The sequence below is a fragment of the Salmo salar genome, chromosome ssa13 (assembly GCF_905237065.1).
Source record: "Salmo salar chromosome ssa13, Ssal_v3.1, whole genome shotgun sequence".
NCBI lineage: Eukaryota > Metazoa > Chordata > Actinopteri > Salmoniformes > Salmonidae > Salmo > Salmo salar.
In genome coordinates, this window is record NC_059454.1 from 4,023,751 (window position 1) to 4,040,051 (window position 16,301).

A 16,301-nucleotide genomic window follows, 5' to 3' on the forward strand; every position below is an offset into this window, starting at 1 on the left:
CACTCTACCTCAGGTCGTACAGGGTTAGGGTTAGGGTTAGACTGGGGGCGCCAACTCACAACCCTCTGCACCTTACAGTACCATAACACCCACTCTACCTCAGGTCGTACAGGGTTAGGGTTAGGGTTAGACTGGGGGCGCCAACTCACAACCCTCTGCACCTTACAGTACCATAACACCCACTCTACCTCAGGTCGTACAGGGTTAGGGTTAGGGTTAGACTGGGGGCGCCAACTCACAACCCTCTGCACCTTACAGTACCATAACACCCACTCTACCTCAGGTCGTACAGGGTTAGGGTTAGGGTTAGACTGGGGGCGCCAACTCACAATCCTCTGCACCTTACAGTACCATAACACCCACTCTACCTCAGGTCGTACAGGGTTAGGGTTAGGGTTAGACTGGGGGCGCCAACTCACAACCCTCTGCACCTTACAGTACCATAACACCCACTCTACCTCAGGTCGTACAGGGTTAGGGTTAGGGTTAGACTGGGGGCGCCAACTCACAACACTCTGCACCTTACAGTACAATAACACCCAATCTACCTCAGGTCGTACAGGGTTAGGGTTAGGGTTAGGGTTAGACTGGGGGCGCCAACTCACAACCCTCTGCACCTTAGAGTACCATAACACCCACTCTACCTCAGGTCGTACAGGGTTAGGGTTAGGGTTAGACTGGGGGCGCCAACTCACAACACTCTGCACCTTACAGTACAATAACACCCACTCTATCTCAGGTCGTACAGGGTTAGGGTTAGGGTTAGGGTTAGACTGGGGGCGCCAACTCACAACCCTCTGCACCTTAGAGTACCATAACACCCACTCTACCTCAGGTCGTACAGGGTTAGGGTTAGGGTTAGACTGGGGGCGCCAACTCACAACCCTCTGCACCTTACAGTACCATAACACCCACTCTATCTCAGGTCGTACAGGGTTAGGGTTAGGGTTAGACTGGGGGCGCCAACTCACAACCCTCTGCACCTTACAGTACCATAACACCCACTCTACCTCAGGTCGTACAGGGTTAGGGTTAGACTGGGGGCGCCAACTCACAACCCTCTGCACCTTACAGTACCATAACACGCACTCTACCTCAGGTCGTACAGGGTTAGGGTTAGGGTTAGACTGGGGGCGCCAACTCACAATCCTCTGCACCTTACAGTACCATAACACCCACTCTACCTCAGGTCGTACAGGGTTAGGGTTAGGGTTAGACTGGGGGCGCCAACTCACAACCCTCTGCACCTTACAGTACCATAACACCCACTCTACCTCAGGTCGTACAGGGTTAGGGTTAGGGTTAGACTGGGGGCGCCAACTCACAACCATCTGCACCTTACAGTACCATAACACCCAATCTACCTCAGGTCGTACAGGGTTAGGGTTAGGGTTAGGGTTAGACTGGGGGCGCCAACTCACAACCCTCTGCACCTTACAGTACCATAACACCCACTCTACCTCAGGTCGTACAGGGTTAGGGTTAGGGTTAGACTGGGGGCGCCAACTCACAACACTCTGCACCTTACAGTACAATAACACCCACTCTACCTCAGGTCGTACAGGGTTAGGGTTAGGGTTAGGGTTAGACTGGGGGCGCCAACTCACAACCCTCTGCACCTTAGAGTACCATAACTCCCACTCTACCTCAGGTCATACAGGGTTAGGGTTAGGGTTAGACTGGGGGCGCCAACTCACAACCCTCTGCACCTTACAGTACCATAACACCCACTCTACCTCAGGTCGTACAGGGTTAGGGTTAGACTGGGGGAGCCAACTCACAACCCTCTGCACCTTACAGTACCATAACACCCACTCTACCTCAGGTCGTACAGGGTTAGGGTTAGGGTTAGACTGGGGGCGACAACTCACAACCCTCTGCACCTTACAGTACCATAACACCCACTCTACCTCAGGTCGTACACGGTCAGGGTTAGGGTTAGACTGGGGGTGCCAACTCACAACCCTCTGCACCTTACAGTACCATAACACCCACTCTATCTCAGGTCGTACAGGGTTAGGGTTAGGGTTAGGGTTAGACTGGGGGCGCCAACTCACAACCCTCTGTACCTTACAATACTATAACACCCAGTCTACCTCAGGTGGTTCAGGGTTAGGGTTAGGGTGAGACTGGGGGGGCCAACTCACAACCCTCTGCACCTTACAGTACCATAACACCCACTCCACCTCAGGTCGTACAGGGTTAGGGTTAGACTGGGGGAGCCAACTCACAACCCTCTGCACCTTACAGTACCATAACACCCACTCTACCTCAGGTCGTACAGGGTTAGGGTTAGGGTTAGGGTTAGGGTTATACTGGGGGCGTCAACTCACAACCCTCTGCACCTTACAGTACCATAACACCCACTCTACCTCAGGTCGTACACGGTTAGGGTTAGACTGGGGGTGCCAACTCACAACCCTCTGCACCTTACAGTACCATAACACCCACTCTATCTCAGGTCGTACAGGGTTAGGGTTAGGGTTAGACTGGGGGCGCCAACTCACAACCCTCTACACCTTACTGTACCATAACACAGACTCTACCTCAGGTCGTACAGGGTTAGGGTTAGACTGGGGGCGCCAACTCACAACCCTCTGCACCTTACAGTACCATAACACGCACTCTACCTCAGGTCGTACAGGGTTAGGGTTAGGGTTAGACTGGGGGCGCCAACTCACAATCCTCTGCACCTTACAGTACCATAACACCCACTCTACCTCAGGTCGTACAGGGTTAGGGTTAGGGTTAGACTGGGGGCGCCAACTCACAACCCTCTGCACCTTACAGTACCATAACACCCACTCTACCTCAGGTCGTACAGGGTTAGGGTTAGGGTTAGACTGGGGGCGCCAACTCACAACCATCTGCACCTTACAGTACCATAACACCCAATCTACCTCAGGTCGTACAGGGTTAGGGTTAGGGTTAGGGTTAGACTGGGGGCGCCAACTCACAACCCTCTGCACCTTACAGTACCATAACACCCACTCTACCTCAGGTCGTACAGGGTTAGGAATAGGGTTAGGGTTAGACTGGGGGCGCCAACTCACAACCCTCTGTACCTTACAGTACCATAACACCCACTCTACCTCAGGTGGTTCAGGGTTAGGGTTAGGGTGAGACTGGGGGCGCCAACTCACAACCCTCTGCACCTTACAGTACCATAACACCCACTCTACCTCAGGTCGTACAGGGTTAGGGTTAGACTGGGGGAGCCAACTCACAACCCTCTGCACCTTACAGTACCATAACACCCACTCTACCTCAGGTCGTACAGGGTTAGGGTTAGGGTTAGGGTTAGACTGGGGGCGTCAACTCACAACCCTCTGCACCTTACAGTACCATAACACCCACTCTACCTCAGGTCGTACACGGTTAGGGTTAGGGTTAGACTGGGGGCGCCAACTCACAACCCTCTGCACCTTACAGTACCATAACACCCACTCTACCTCAGGTCGTACAGGGTTAGGGTTAGACTGGGGGAGCCAACTCACAACCCTCTGCACCTTACAGTACCATAACACCCACTCTACCTCAGGTCGTACACGGTCAGGGTTAGGGTTAGACTGGGGGTGCCAACTCACAACCCTCTGCACCTTACAGTACCATAACACCCACTCTATCTCAGGTCTTACAGGGTTAGGGTTAGGGTTAGACTGGGGGCGCCAACTCACAACCCTCTGTACCTTACAATACTATAACACCCAGTCTACCTCAGGTGGTTCAGGGTTAGGGTTAGGGTGAGACTGGGGGGGCCAACTCACAACCCTCTGCACCTTACAGTACCATAACACCCACTCCACCTCAGGTCGTACAGGGTTAGGGTTAGACTGGGGGAGCCAACTCACAACCCTCTGCACCTTACAGTACCATAACACCCACTCTACCTCAGGTCGTACAGGGTTAGGGTTAGGGTTAGGGTTAGGGTTAGACTGGGGCGTCAACTCACAACCCTCTGCACCTTACAGTACCATAACACCCACTCTACCTCAGGTCGTACACGGTTAGGGTTAGACTGGGGGTGCCAACTCACAACCCTCTGCACCTTACAGTACCATAACACCCACTCTATCTCAGGTCGTACAGGGTTAGGGTTAGGGTTAGACTGGGGGCGCCAACTCACAACCCTCTGCACCTTACAGTACCATAACACAGACTCTACCTCAGGTCGTACAGGGTTAGGGTTAGACTGGGGGCGCCAACTCACAACCCTCTGCACCTTACAGTACCATAACACGCACTCTACCTCAGGTCGTACAGGGTTAGGGTTAGGGTTAGACTGGGGGCGCCAACTCACAATCCTCTGCACCTTACAGTACCATAACACCCACTCTACCTCAGGTCGTACAGGGTTAGGGTTAGGGTTAGACTGGGGCGCCAACTCACAACCCTCTGCACCTTACAGTACCATAACACCCACTCTACCTCAGGTCGTACAGGGTTAGGGTTAGGGTTAGACTGGGGGCGCCAACTCACAACCATCTGCACCTTACAGTACCATAACACCCAATCTACCTCAGGTCGTACAGGGTTAGGGTTAGGGTTAGGGTTAGACTGGGGGCGCCAACTCACAACCCTCTGCACCTTACAGTACCATAACACCCACTCTACCTCAGGTCGTACAGGGTTAGGAATAGGGTTAGGGTTAGACTGGGGGCGCCAACTCACAACCCTCTGTACCTTACAGTACCATAACACCCACTCTACCTCAGGTGGTTCAGGGTTAGGGTTAGGGTGAGACTGGGGGCGCCAACTCACAACCCTCTGCACCTTAAAGTACCATAACACCCACTCTACCTCAGGTCGTACAGGGTTAGGGTTAGACTGGGGGAGCCAACTCACAACCCTCTGCACCTTACAGTACCATAACACCCACTCTACCTCAGGTCGTACAGGGTTAGGGTTAGGGTTAGGGTTAGACTGGGGGCGTCAACTCACAACCCTCTGCACCTTACAGTACCATAACACCCACTCTACCTCAGGTCGTACACGGTTAGGGTTAGGGTTAGACTGGGGGCGCCAACTCACAACCCTCTGCACCTTACAGTACCATAACACCCACTCTACCTCAGGTCGTACAGGGTTAGGGTTAGACTGGGGGAGCCAACTCACAACCCTCTGCACCTTACAGTACCATAACACCCACTCTACCTCAGGTCGTACACGGTCAGGGTTAGGGTTAGACTGGGGGTGCCAACTCACAACCCTCTGCACCTTACAATACTATAACACCCAGTCTACCTCAGGTGGTTCAGGGTTAGGGTTAGGGTGAGACTGGGGGGGCCAACTCACAACCCTCTGCACCTTACAGTACCATAACACCCACTCCACCTCAGGTCGTACAGGGTTAGGGTTAGACTGGGGGAGCCAACTCACAACCCTCTGCACCTTACAGTACCATAACACCCACTCTACCTCAGGTCGTACAGGGTTAGGGTTAGGGTTAGGGTTAGACTGGGGGCGTCAACTCACAACCCTCTGCACCTTACAGTACCATAACACCCACTCTACCTCAGGTCGTACACGGTTAGGGTTAGACTGGGGGTGCCAACTCACAACCCTCTGCACCTTACAGTACCATAACACCCACTCTATCTCAGGTCGTACAGGGTTAGGGTTAGGGTTAGACTGGGGGCGCCAACTCACAACCCTCTGCACCTTACAGTACCATAACACAGACTCTACCTCAGGTCGTACAGGGTTAGGGTTAGACTGGGGGCGCCAACTCACAACCCTCTGCACCTTACAGTACCATAACACGCACTCTACCTCAGGTCGTACAGGGTTAGGGTTAGGGTTAGACTGGGGGCGCCAACTCACAATCCTCTGCACCTTACAGTACCATAACACCCACTCTACCTCAGGTCGTACAGGGTTAGGGTTAGGGTTAGACTGGGGGCGCCAACTCACAACCCTCTGCACTTTACAGTACCATAACACCCACTCTACCTCAGGTCGTACAGGGTTAGGGTTAGGGTTAGACTGGGGGCGCCAACTCACAACCATCTGCACCTTACAGTACCATAACACCCAATCTACCTCAGGTCGTACAGGGTTAGGGTTAGGGTTAGGGTTAGACTGGGGGCGCCAACTCACAACCCTCTGCACCTTACAGTACCATAACACCCACTCTACCTCAGGTCGTACAGGGTTAGGGTTAGGGTTAGGGTTAGACTGGGGGCGCCAACTCACAACACTCTGCACCTTACAGTAAAATAACACCCACTCTACCTCAGGTCGTACAGGGTTAGGGTTAGGGTTAGACTGGGGGCGCCAACTCACAACACTCTGCACCTTAGAGTACAATAACACCCACTCTACCTCAGGTCGTACAGGGTTAGGGTTAGGGTTAGGGTTAGACTGGGGGCGCCAACTCACAACCCTCTGCACCTTAGAGTACCATAACACCCACTCTACCTCAGGTCGTACAGGGTTAGGGTTAGGGTTAGACTGGGGGCGCCAACTCACAACCCTCTGCACCTTACAGTACCATAACACCCACTCTACCTCAGGTCGTACAGGGTTAGGGTTAGACTGGGGGAGCCAACTCACAACCCTCTGCACCTTACAGTACCATAACACCCACTCTACCTCAGGTCGTACAGGGTTAGGGTTAGGGTTAGACTGGGGGCGACAACTCACAACCCTCTGCACCTTACAGTACCATAACACCCACTCTACCTCAGGTCGTACACGGTCAGGGTTAGGGTTAGACTGGGGGTGCCAACTCACAACCCTCTGCACCTTACAGTACCATAACACCCACTCTATCTCAGGTCGTACAGGGTTAGGGTTAGGGTTAGACTGGGGGCGCCAACTCACAACCCTCTGCACCTTACAGTACCATAACACCCACTCTATCTCAGGTCGTACAGGGTTAGGGTTAGGGTTAGGGTTAGACTGGGGTCGCCAACTCACAACCCTCTGCACCTTACAGTACCATAACACCCACTCTACCTCAGGTCGTACAGGGTAGGGTTAGGGTTAGACTGGGGGCGCCAACTCACAACCCTCTGCACCTTACAGTACCATAACACGCACTCTACCTCAGGTCGTACAGGGTTAGGGTTAGGGTTAGACTGGGGGCGCCAACTCACAACCCTCTGCACCTTACAGTACCATAACACCCACTCTACCTCAGGTCGTACAGGGTTAGGAATAGGGTTAGGGTTAGACTGGGGGCGCCAACTCACAACCCTCTGTACCTTACAGTACCATAACACCCACTCTACCTCAGGTGGTTCAGGGTTAGGGTTAGGGTGAGACTGGGGGCGCCAACTCACAACCCTCTGCACCTTACAGTACCATAACACCCACTCTACCTCAGGTCGTACAGGGTTAGGGTTAGACTGGGGGAGCCAACTCACAACCCTCTGCACCTTACAGTACCATAACACCCACTCTACCTCAGGTCGTACACGGTTAGGGTTAGGGTTAGACTGGGGGTGCCAACTCACAACCCTCTGCACCTTACAGTACCTTAACACCCACTCTACCTCAGGTCGTACAGGGTTAGGGTTAGGGTTAGGGTTAGACTGGGGGCGCCAACTCACAATCCTCTGCACCTTACAGTACCATAACACCCACTCTACCTCAGGTCGTACAGGGTTAGGGTTAGGGTTAGACTGGGGGCGCCAACTCACAACCCTCTGCACCTTACTTTACCATGACACCCACTCTACCTCAGGTCGTACAGGGTTAGGGTTAGGGTTAGGGTTAGACTGGGGCGCCAACTCACAACCCTCTGCACCTTACAGTACCATAACACCCACTCTACCTCAGGTCGTACAGGGTTAGGGTTAGGGTTAGACTGGGGGCGCCAACTCACAACCCTCTGCACCTTACAGTACCATAACACCCACTCTATCTCAGGTCGTACAGGGTTAGGGTTAGGGTTAGACTGGGGTCGCCAACTCACAACCCTCTGCACCTTACAGTACCATAACACCCACTCTACCTCAGGTCGTACAGGGTTAGGGTTAGGGTTAGGGTTAGACTGGGGGCGCCAACTCACAATCCTCTGCACCTTACAGTACCATAACACCCACTCTACCTCAGGTCGTACAGGGTTAGGGTTAGGGTTAGACTGGGGGCGCCAACTCACAACCCTCTGCACCTTACTTTACCATGACACCCACTCTACCTCAGGTCGTACAGGGTTAGGGTTAGGGTTAGACTGGGGCGCCAACTCACAACCCTCTGCACCTTACAGTACCATAACACCCACTCTACCTCAGGTCGTACAGGGTTAGGGTTAGGGTTAGACTGGGGGCGTCAACTCACAACCCTCTGCACCTTACAGTAGCATAACACCCACTCTACCTCAGGTCGTACAGGGTTAGGGTTAGGGTTAGACTGGGGGCGCCAACTCACAACCCTCTGCACCTTACAGTACCATAACACCCACTCTACCTCAGGTCGTACAGGGTTAGGGTTAGGGTTAGGGTTAGACTGGGGGCGCCAACTCACAATCCTCTGCACCTTACAGTACCATAACACCCACTCTACCTCAGGTCGTACAGGGTTAGGGTTAGGGTTAGACTGGGGGCGCCAACTCACAACCCTCTGCACCTTACTTTACCATGACACCCACTCTACCTCAGGTCGTACAGGGTTAGGGTTAGGGTTAGACTGGGGCGCCAACTCACAACCCTCTGCACCTTACAGTACCATAACACCCACTCTACCTCAGGTCGTACAGGGTTAGGGTTAGGGTTAGACTGGGGGCGTCAACTCACAACCCTCTGCACCTTACAGTACCATAACACCCACTCTACCTCAGGTCGTACAGGGTTAGGGTTAGGGTTAGACTGGGGGCGCCAACTCACAACCCTCTGCACCTTACAGTACCATAACACCCACTCTACCTCAGGTCGTACAGGGTTAGGGTTAGGGTTAGACTGGGGGCGCCAACTCACAACCCTCTGCACCTTACAGTACCATAACACCCACTCTACCTCAGGTCGTACAGGGTTAGGGTTAGGGTTAGGGTTAGACTGGGGGCGTCAACTCACAACCCTCTGCACCTTACAGTACCATAACACCCACTCTACCTCAGGTCGTACAGGGTTAGGGTTAGGGTTAGACTGGGGGCGCCAACTCACAACCCTCTGCACCTTACAGTACCATAACACCCACTCTACCTCACGTCGTACAGGGTTAGGGTTAGGGTTAGGGTTAGACTGCGGGCGCCAACTCACAACCCTCTGCACCTTACAGAACCATAACACCTACTCTACCTCAGGTCGTACAGGGTTAGGGTTAGGGTTAGGGTTAGACGGGGGGCGCCAACTCACAACCCTCTGCACCTTACAGTACCATAACACCCACTCTACCTCAGGTCGTACAGGGTTAGGGTTAGGGTTAGGGTTAGAATGGGGGCGCCAACTCACAACCCTCTGTACCTTACAGTACCATAACACCCACTCTACCTCAGGTGGTTCAGGGTTAGGGTTAGGGTGAGACTGGGGGCGCCAACTCACAACCCTCTGCACATAACAGTACCATAACACCCACTCTACCTCAGGTAGTACAGGGTTAGGGTTAGACTGGGGGAGCCAACTCACAACCCTCTGCACCTTACAGTACCATAACACCCACTCTACCTCAGGTCGTATAGTGTTAGGGTTAGGGTTAGGGTTAGACTGGGGCGTCAACTCACAACCCTCTGCACCTTACAGTACCATAACACCCACTCTACCTCAGGTCGTACACGGTTAGGGTTAGGGTTAGACTGGGGGTGCCAACTCACAACCCTCTGCACCTTACAGTACCATAACACCCACTCTATCTCAGGTCGTACAGGGTTAGGGTTAGGGTTAGACTGGGGGCGCCAACTCACAACCCTCTGCACCTTACAGTACAATAACACCCACTCTACCTCAGGTCGTACAGGGTTAGGGTTAGGGTTAGACTGGGGCCGCCAACTCACAACCCTCTGCACCTTACAGTACCATAACACCCACTCTATCTCAGGTCGTACAGGGTTAGGGTTAGGGTTAGGGTTAGACTGGGGTCGCCAACTCACAACCCTCTGCACCTTACAGTACCATAACACCCACTCTACCTCAGGTCGTACAGGGTTAGGGTTAGGGTTAGGGTTAGACTGGGGGCGCCAACTCACAATCCTCTGCACCTTACAGTACCATAACACCCACTCTACCTCAGGTCGTACAGGGTTAGGGTTAGGGTTAGACTGGGGGCGCCAACTCACAACCCTCTGCACCTTACAGTACCATAACACCCACTCTACCTCAGGTCGTACAGGGTTAGGGTTAGGGTTAGACTGGGGGCGCCAACTCACAACCATCTGCACCTTACAGTACCATAACACCCACTCTACCTCAGGTCGTACAGGGTTAGGGTTAGACTGGGGGCGCCAACTCACAACCCTCTGCACCTTACAGTACCATAACACCCACTCTACCTCAGGTCGTACAGGGTTAGGGATAGGGAGAGACTGGGGGCGCCAACTCACAACCCTCTGCACCTTACAGTACCATAACACCTACTCTACCTCAGGTCGTACAGGGTTAGGATTAGGGTTAGGGTTAGACTGGGGGCGCCAACTCACAACCCTCTGCACCTTACAGTACGATAACACCCACTCTACCTCAGGTCGTACAGGGTTAGGGTTAGGGTTAGGGTTAGAATGGGGGCGCCAACTCACAACCCTCTGTACCTTACAGTACCATAACACCCACTCTACCTCAGGTGGTTCAGGGTTAGGGTTAGGGTGAGACTGGGGGCGCCAACTCACAACCCTCTGCACCTTACAGTACCATAACACCCACTCTACCTCAGGTCGTACAGGGTTAGGGTTAGACTGGGGGAGCCAACTCACAACCCTCTGCACCTTACAGTACCATAACACCCACTCTACGTCAGGTCGTACACGGTTAGGGTTAGGGTTAGACTGGGGGTGCCAACTCACAACCCTCTGCACCTTACAGTACCATAACACCCACTCTATCTCAGGTCGTACAGGGTTAGGGTTAGGGTTAGACTGGGGGCGCCAACTCACAACCCTCTGCACCTTACAGTACCATAACACCCACTCTATCTCAGGTCGTACAGGGTTAGGGTTAGGGTTAGGGTTAGACTGGGGTCGCCAACTCACAACCCTCTGCACCTTACAGTACCATAAAACCCACTCATGTCGTACAGGGTTAGGGTTAGACTGGGGGCGCCAACTCACAACCCTCTGCACCTTACAGTACCATAACACCCACTCTACCTCAGGTCGTACAGGGTTAGAGTTAGGGTTAGACTGGGGGCGCCAACTCACAACCCTCTGCACCTTACAGTACCATAACACCCACTCTACCTCAGGTCGTACAGGGTAGGGTTAGGGTTAGACTGGGGGCGCCAACTCACAACCCTCTGCACCTTACAGTACCATAACACGCACTCTACCTCAGGTCGTACAGGGTTAGGGTTAGGGTTAGACTGGGGGCGCCAACTCACAACCCTCTGCACCTTACAGTACCATAACACCCACTCTACCTCAGGTCGTACAGGGTTAGGAATAGGGTTAGGGTTAGACTGGGGGCGCCAACTCACAACCCTCTGTACCTTACAGTACCATAACACCCACTCTACCTCAGGTGGTTCAGGGTTAGGGTTAGGGTGAGACTGGGGGCGCCAACTCACAACCCTCTGCACCTTACAGTACCATAACACCCACTCTACCTCAGGTCGTACAGGGTTAGGGTTAGACTGGGGGAGCCAACTCACAACCCTCTGCACCTTACAGTACCATAACACCCACTCTACCTCAGGTCGTACACGGTTAGGGTTAGGGTTAGACTGGGGGTGCCAACTCACAACCCTCTGCACCTTACAGTACCTTAACACCCACTCTACCTCAGGTCGTACAGGGTTAGGGTTAGGGTTAGGGTTAGACTGGGGGCGCCAACTCACAATCCTCTGCACCTTACAGTACCATAACACCCACTCTACCTCAGGTCGTACAGGGTTAGGGTTAGGGTTAGACTGGGGGCGCCAACTCACAACCCTCTGCACCTTACTTTACCATGACACCCACTCTACCTCAGGTCGTACAGGGTTAGGGTTAGGGTTAGGGTTAGACTGGGGCGCCAACTCACAACCCTCTGCACCTTACAGTACCATAACACCCACTCTACCTCAGGTCGTACAGGGTTAGGGTTAGGGTTAGACTGGGGGCGCCAACTCACAACCCTCTGCACCTTACTTTACCATGACACCCACTCTACCTCAGGTCGTACAGGGTTAGGGTTAGGGTTAGACTGGGGTCGCCAACTCACAACCCTCTGCACCTTACAGTACCATAACACCCACTCTACCTCAGGTCGTACAGGGTTAGGGTTAGGGTTAGACTGGGGGCGTCAACTCACAATCCTCTGCACCTTACAGTAGCATAACACCCACTCTACCTCAGGTCGTACAGGGTTAGGGTTAGGGTTAGACTGGGGGCGCCAACTCACAACCCTCTGCACCTTACTGTACCATGACACCCACTCTACCTCAGGTCGTACAGGGTTAGGGTTAGGGTTAGGGTTAGACTGGGGGCGCCAACTCACAACCCTCTGCACCTTACAGTACCATAACACCCACTCTACCTCAGGTCGTACAGGGTTAGGGTTAGGGTTAGACTGGGGGCGCCAACTCACAACCCTCTGCACCTTACAGTACCAGAACACCCACTCTACCTCAGGTCGTACAGGGTTAGGGTTAGGGTTAGACTGGGGGCGCCAACTCACAACCCTCTGCACCTTACAGTACCATAACACCCACTCTACCTCAGGTCGTACAGGGTTAGGGTTAGGGTTAGGGTTAGACTGGGGGCGTCAACTCAGAACCCTCTGCACCTTACAGTACCATAACACCCACTCTACCTCAGGTCGTACAGGGTTAGGGTTAGGGTTAGACTGGGGGCGCCAACTCACAACCCTCTGCACCTTACAGTACCATAACACCCACTCTACCTCACGTCGTACAGGGTTAGGGTTAGGGTTAGACTGCGGGCGCCAACTCACAACCCTCTGCACCTTACAGAACCATAACACCTACTCTACCTCAGGTCGTACAGGGTTAGGGTTAGGGTTAGGGTTAGACGGGGGACGCCAACTCACAACCCTCTGCACCTTACAGTACCATAACACCCACTCTACCTCAGGTCGTACAGGGTTAGGGTTAGGGTTAGGGTTAGAATGGGGGCGCCAACTCACAACCCTCTGTACCTTACAGTACCATAACACCCACTCTACCTCAGGTGGTTCAGGGTTAGGGTTAGGGTGAGACTGGGGGCGCCAACTCACAACCCTCTGCACCTTACAGTACCATAACACCCACTCTACCTCAGGTAGTACAGGGTTAGGGTTAGACTGGGGGAGCCAACTCACAACCCTCTGCACCTTACAGTACCATAACACCCACTCTACCTCAGGTCGTATAGTGTTAGGGTTAGGGTTAGGGTTAGACTGGGGGCGTCAACTCACAACCCTCTGCACCTTACAGTACCATAACACCCACTCTACCTCAGGTCGTACACGGTTAGGGTTAGGGTTAGACTGGGGGTGCCAACTCACAACCCTCTGCACCTTACAGTACCATAACACCCACTCTATCTCAGGTCGTACAGGGTTAGGGTTAGGGTTAGACTGGGGGCGCCAACTCACAACCCTCTGCACCTTACAGTACAATAACACCCACTCTACCTCAGGTCGTACAGGGTTAGGGTTAGGGTTAGACTGGGGCCGCCAACTCACAACCCTCTGCACCTTACAGTACCATAACACCCACTCTATCTCAGGTCGTACAGGGTTAGGGTTAGGGTTAGGGTTAGACTGGGGTCGCCAACTCACAACCCTCTGCACCTTACAGTACCATAACACCCACTCTACCTCAGGTCGTACAGGGTTAGGGTTAGGGTTAGGGTTAGACTGGGGGCGCCAACTCACAATCCTCTGCACCTTACAGTACCATAACACCCACTCTACCTCAGGTCGTACAGGGTTAGGGTTAGGGTTAGACTGGGGGCGCCAACTCACAACCCTCTGCACCTTACAGTACCATAACACCCACTCTACCTCAGGTCGTACAGGGTTAGGGTTAGGGTTAGACTGGGGGCGCCAACTCACAACCATCTGCACCTTACAGTACCATAACACCCACTCTACCTCAGGTCGTACAGGGTTAGGGTTAGACTGGGGGCGCCAACTCACAACCCTCTGCACCTTACAGTACCATAACACCCACTCTACCTCAGGTCGTACAGGGTTAGGGATAGGGAGAGACTGGGGGCGCCAACTCACAACCCTCTGCACCTTACAGTACCATAACACCTACTCTACCTCAGGTCGTACAGGGTTAGGATTAGGGTTAGGGTTAGACTGGGGGCGCCAACTCACAACCCTCTGCACCTTACAGTACGATAACACCCACTCTACCTCAGGTCGTACAGGGTTAGGGTTAGGGTTAGGGTTAGAATGGGGGCGCCAACTCACAACCCTCTGTACCTTACAGTACCATAACACCCACTCTACCTCAGGTGGTTCAGGGTTAGGGTTAGGGTGAGACTGGGGGCGCCAACTCACAACCCTCTGCACCTTACAGTACCATAACACCCACTCTACCTCAGGTCGTACAGGGTTAGGGTTAGACTGGGGGAGCCAACTCACAACCCTCTGCACCTTACAGTACCATAACACCCACTCTACGTCAGGTCGTACACGGTTAGGGTTAGGGTTAGACTGGGGGTGCCAACTCACAACCCTCTGCACCTTACAGTACCATAACACCCACTCTATCTCAGGTCGTACAGGGTTAGGGTTAGGGTTAGACTGGGGGCGCCAACTCACAACCCTCTGCACCTTACAGTACCATAACACCCACTCTATCTCAGGTCGTACAGGGTTAGGGTTAGGGTTAGGGTTAGACTGGGGTCGCCAACTCACAACCCTCTGCACCTTACAGTACCATAAAACCCACTCATGTCGTACAGGGTTAGGGTAAGACTGGGGGCGCCAACTCACAACCCTCTGCACCTTACAGTACCATAACACCCACTCTACCTCAGGTCGTACAGGGTTAGAGTTAGGGTTAGACTGGGGGCGCCAACTCACAACCCTCTGCACCTTACAGTACCATAACACCCACTCTACCTCAGGTCGTACAGGGTTAGGGTTAGGGTTAGGGTTAGACTGGGGGCGTCAACTCACAACCCTCTGCACCTTACAGTACTATAACACCCACTCTACCTCAGGTCGTACAGGGTTAGGGTTAGGGTTAGACTGGGGGCGCCAACTCACAACCCTCTGCACCTTACAGTACCATAACACCCACTCTACCTCAGGTCGTACAGGGTTAGGGTTAGGGTTAGACTGGGGGCGCCAACTCACAACCCTCTGCACCTTACAGTACCATAACACCCACTCTACCTCAGGTCGTACAGGGTTAGGGTTAGGGTTAGGGTTAGACTGGGGGCGCCAACTCACAACCCTCTGCACCTTACAGTACCATAACACCCAGTCTACCTCAGGTCGTACAGGGTTAGGGTTAGGGTTAGACTGGGGTCGCCAACTCACAACCCTCTGCACCTTACAGTAACCTAACACCCACTCTACCTCAGGTCGTACAGGGTTAGGGTTAGGGTTAGGGTTTGACTGGGGGCGCCAACTCACAACCCTCTGCACCTTACAGTACCATAACACCCACTCTACCTCAGGTCGTACAGGGTCTTCTATGCCCACCACAGTGAGACAGGTCAGCTGAGTAACGATGTCCTCCTCGTTGTCCCAGTCTGGCTCGGGATTGGATGGAAGGTCTCGGAATGCGATACAGATCGTCCTTAACCCTTCACACGCCATCGGCTCTATCACCTGTTTCATCACAATACATTTGGTAACATTCATATGAAGTGTGTATGTGTGGGCGTTTGTGTGTGTGTGTGTGTGTGTGTGTGTGTGTGTGTGTGTGTGTGTGTGTGTGTGTGTGTGTGTGTGTGTGTGTGTGTGTGTGTGTGTGTGTGTGTTTGTGGTGTGTCACCTGTTTCACCATCTCCTCTCTGTCTCTGGGTCTGAAATTACGTGGCTCTCCATGAACGTCCATGATATACGAACACCTGGGTGAAAGAGAGAGAGAATGAGAGAGAGAGAGAGCGAGCGGGATAAAAAGAGAGAGGGAGAGAGAGCGAAAGAGAGAGAATGAGAGAAAGAGAGAATGAGAGAGAGAGAGATAGAGAGAGAGAGACGATGAGAGAGAGAGAGAATGAGAGAGAGAATGAGAGAGAGAGAATGAGAGAAAGAGAGAATGAG

The 16,301-nt window shown here is 53.3% G+C and overlaps 1 protein-coding gene across 1 annotated transcript in view; it reads right to left on the reverse strand.

Annotated features, from left to right (window-relative positions):
- LOC106593269 (plasma membrane calcium-transporting ATPase 3) overlaps positions 1 to 16,301 on the reverse strand; it is a 373,049-nt gene that overhangs the window by 126,610 nt on the left and 230,138 nt on the right. The window contains exons 16-17 of the mRNA XM_045692819.1: positions 16,033 to 16,108; positions 15,708 to 15,866 (exon numbers count right to left, since the gene is read on the reverse strand). Of these exons, the coding sequence (XP_045548775.1) occupies positions 15,708 to 15,866; positions 16,033 to 16,108 (235 nt within the window). The remainder of the gene's footprint in view (positions 1 to 15,707; positions 15,867 to 16,032; positions 16,109 to 16,301) is intronic.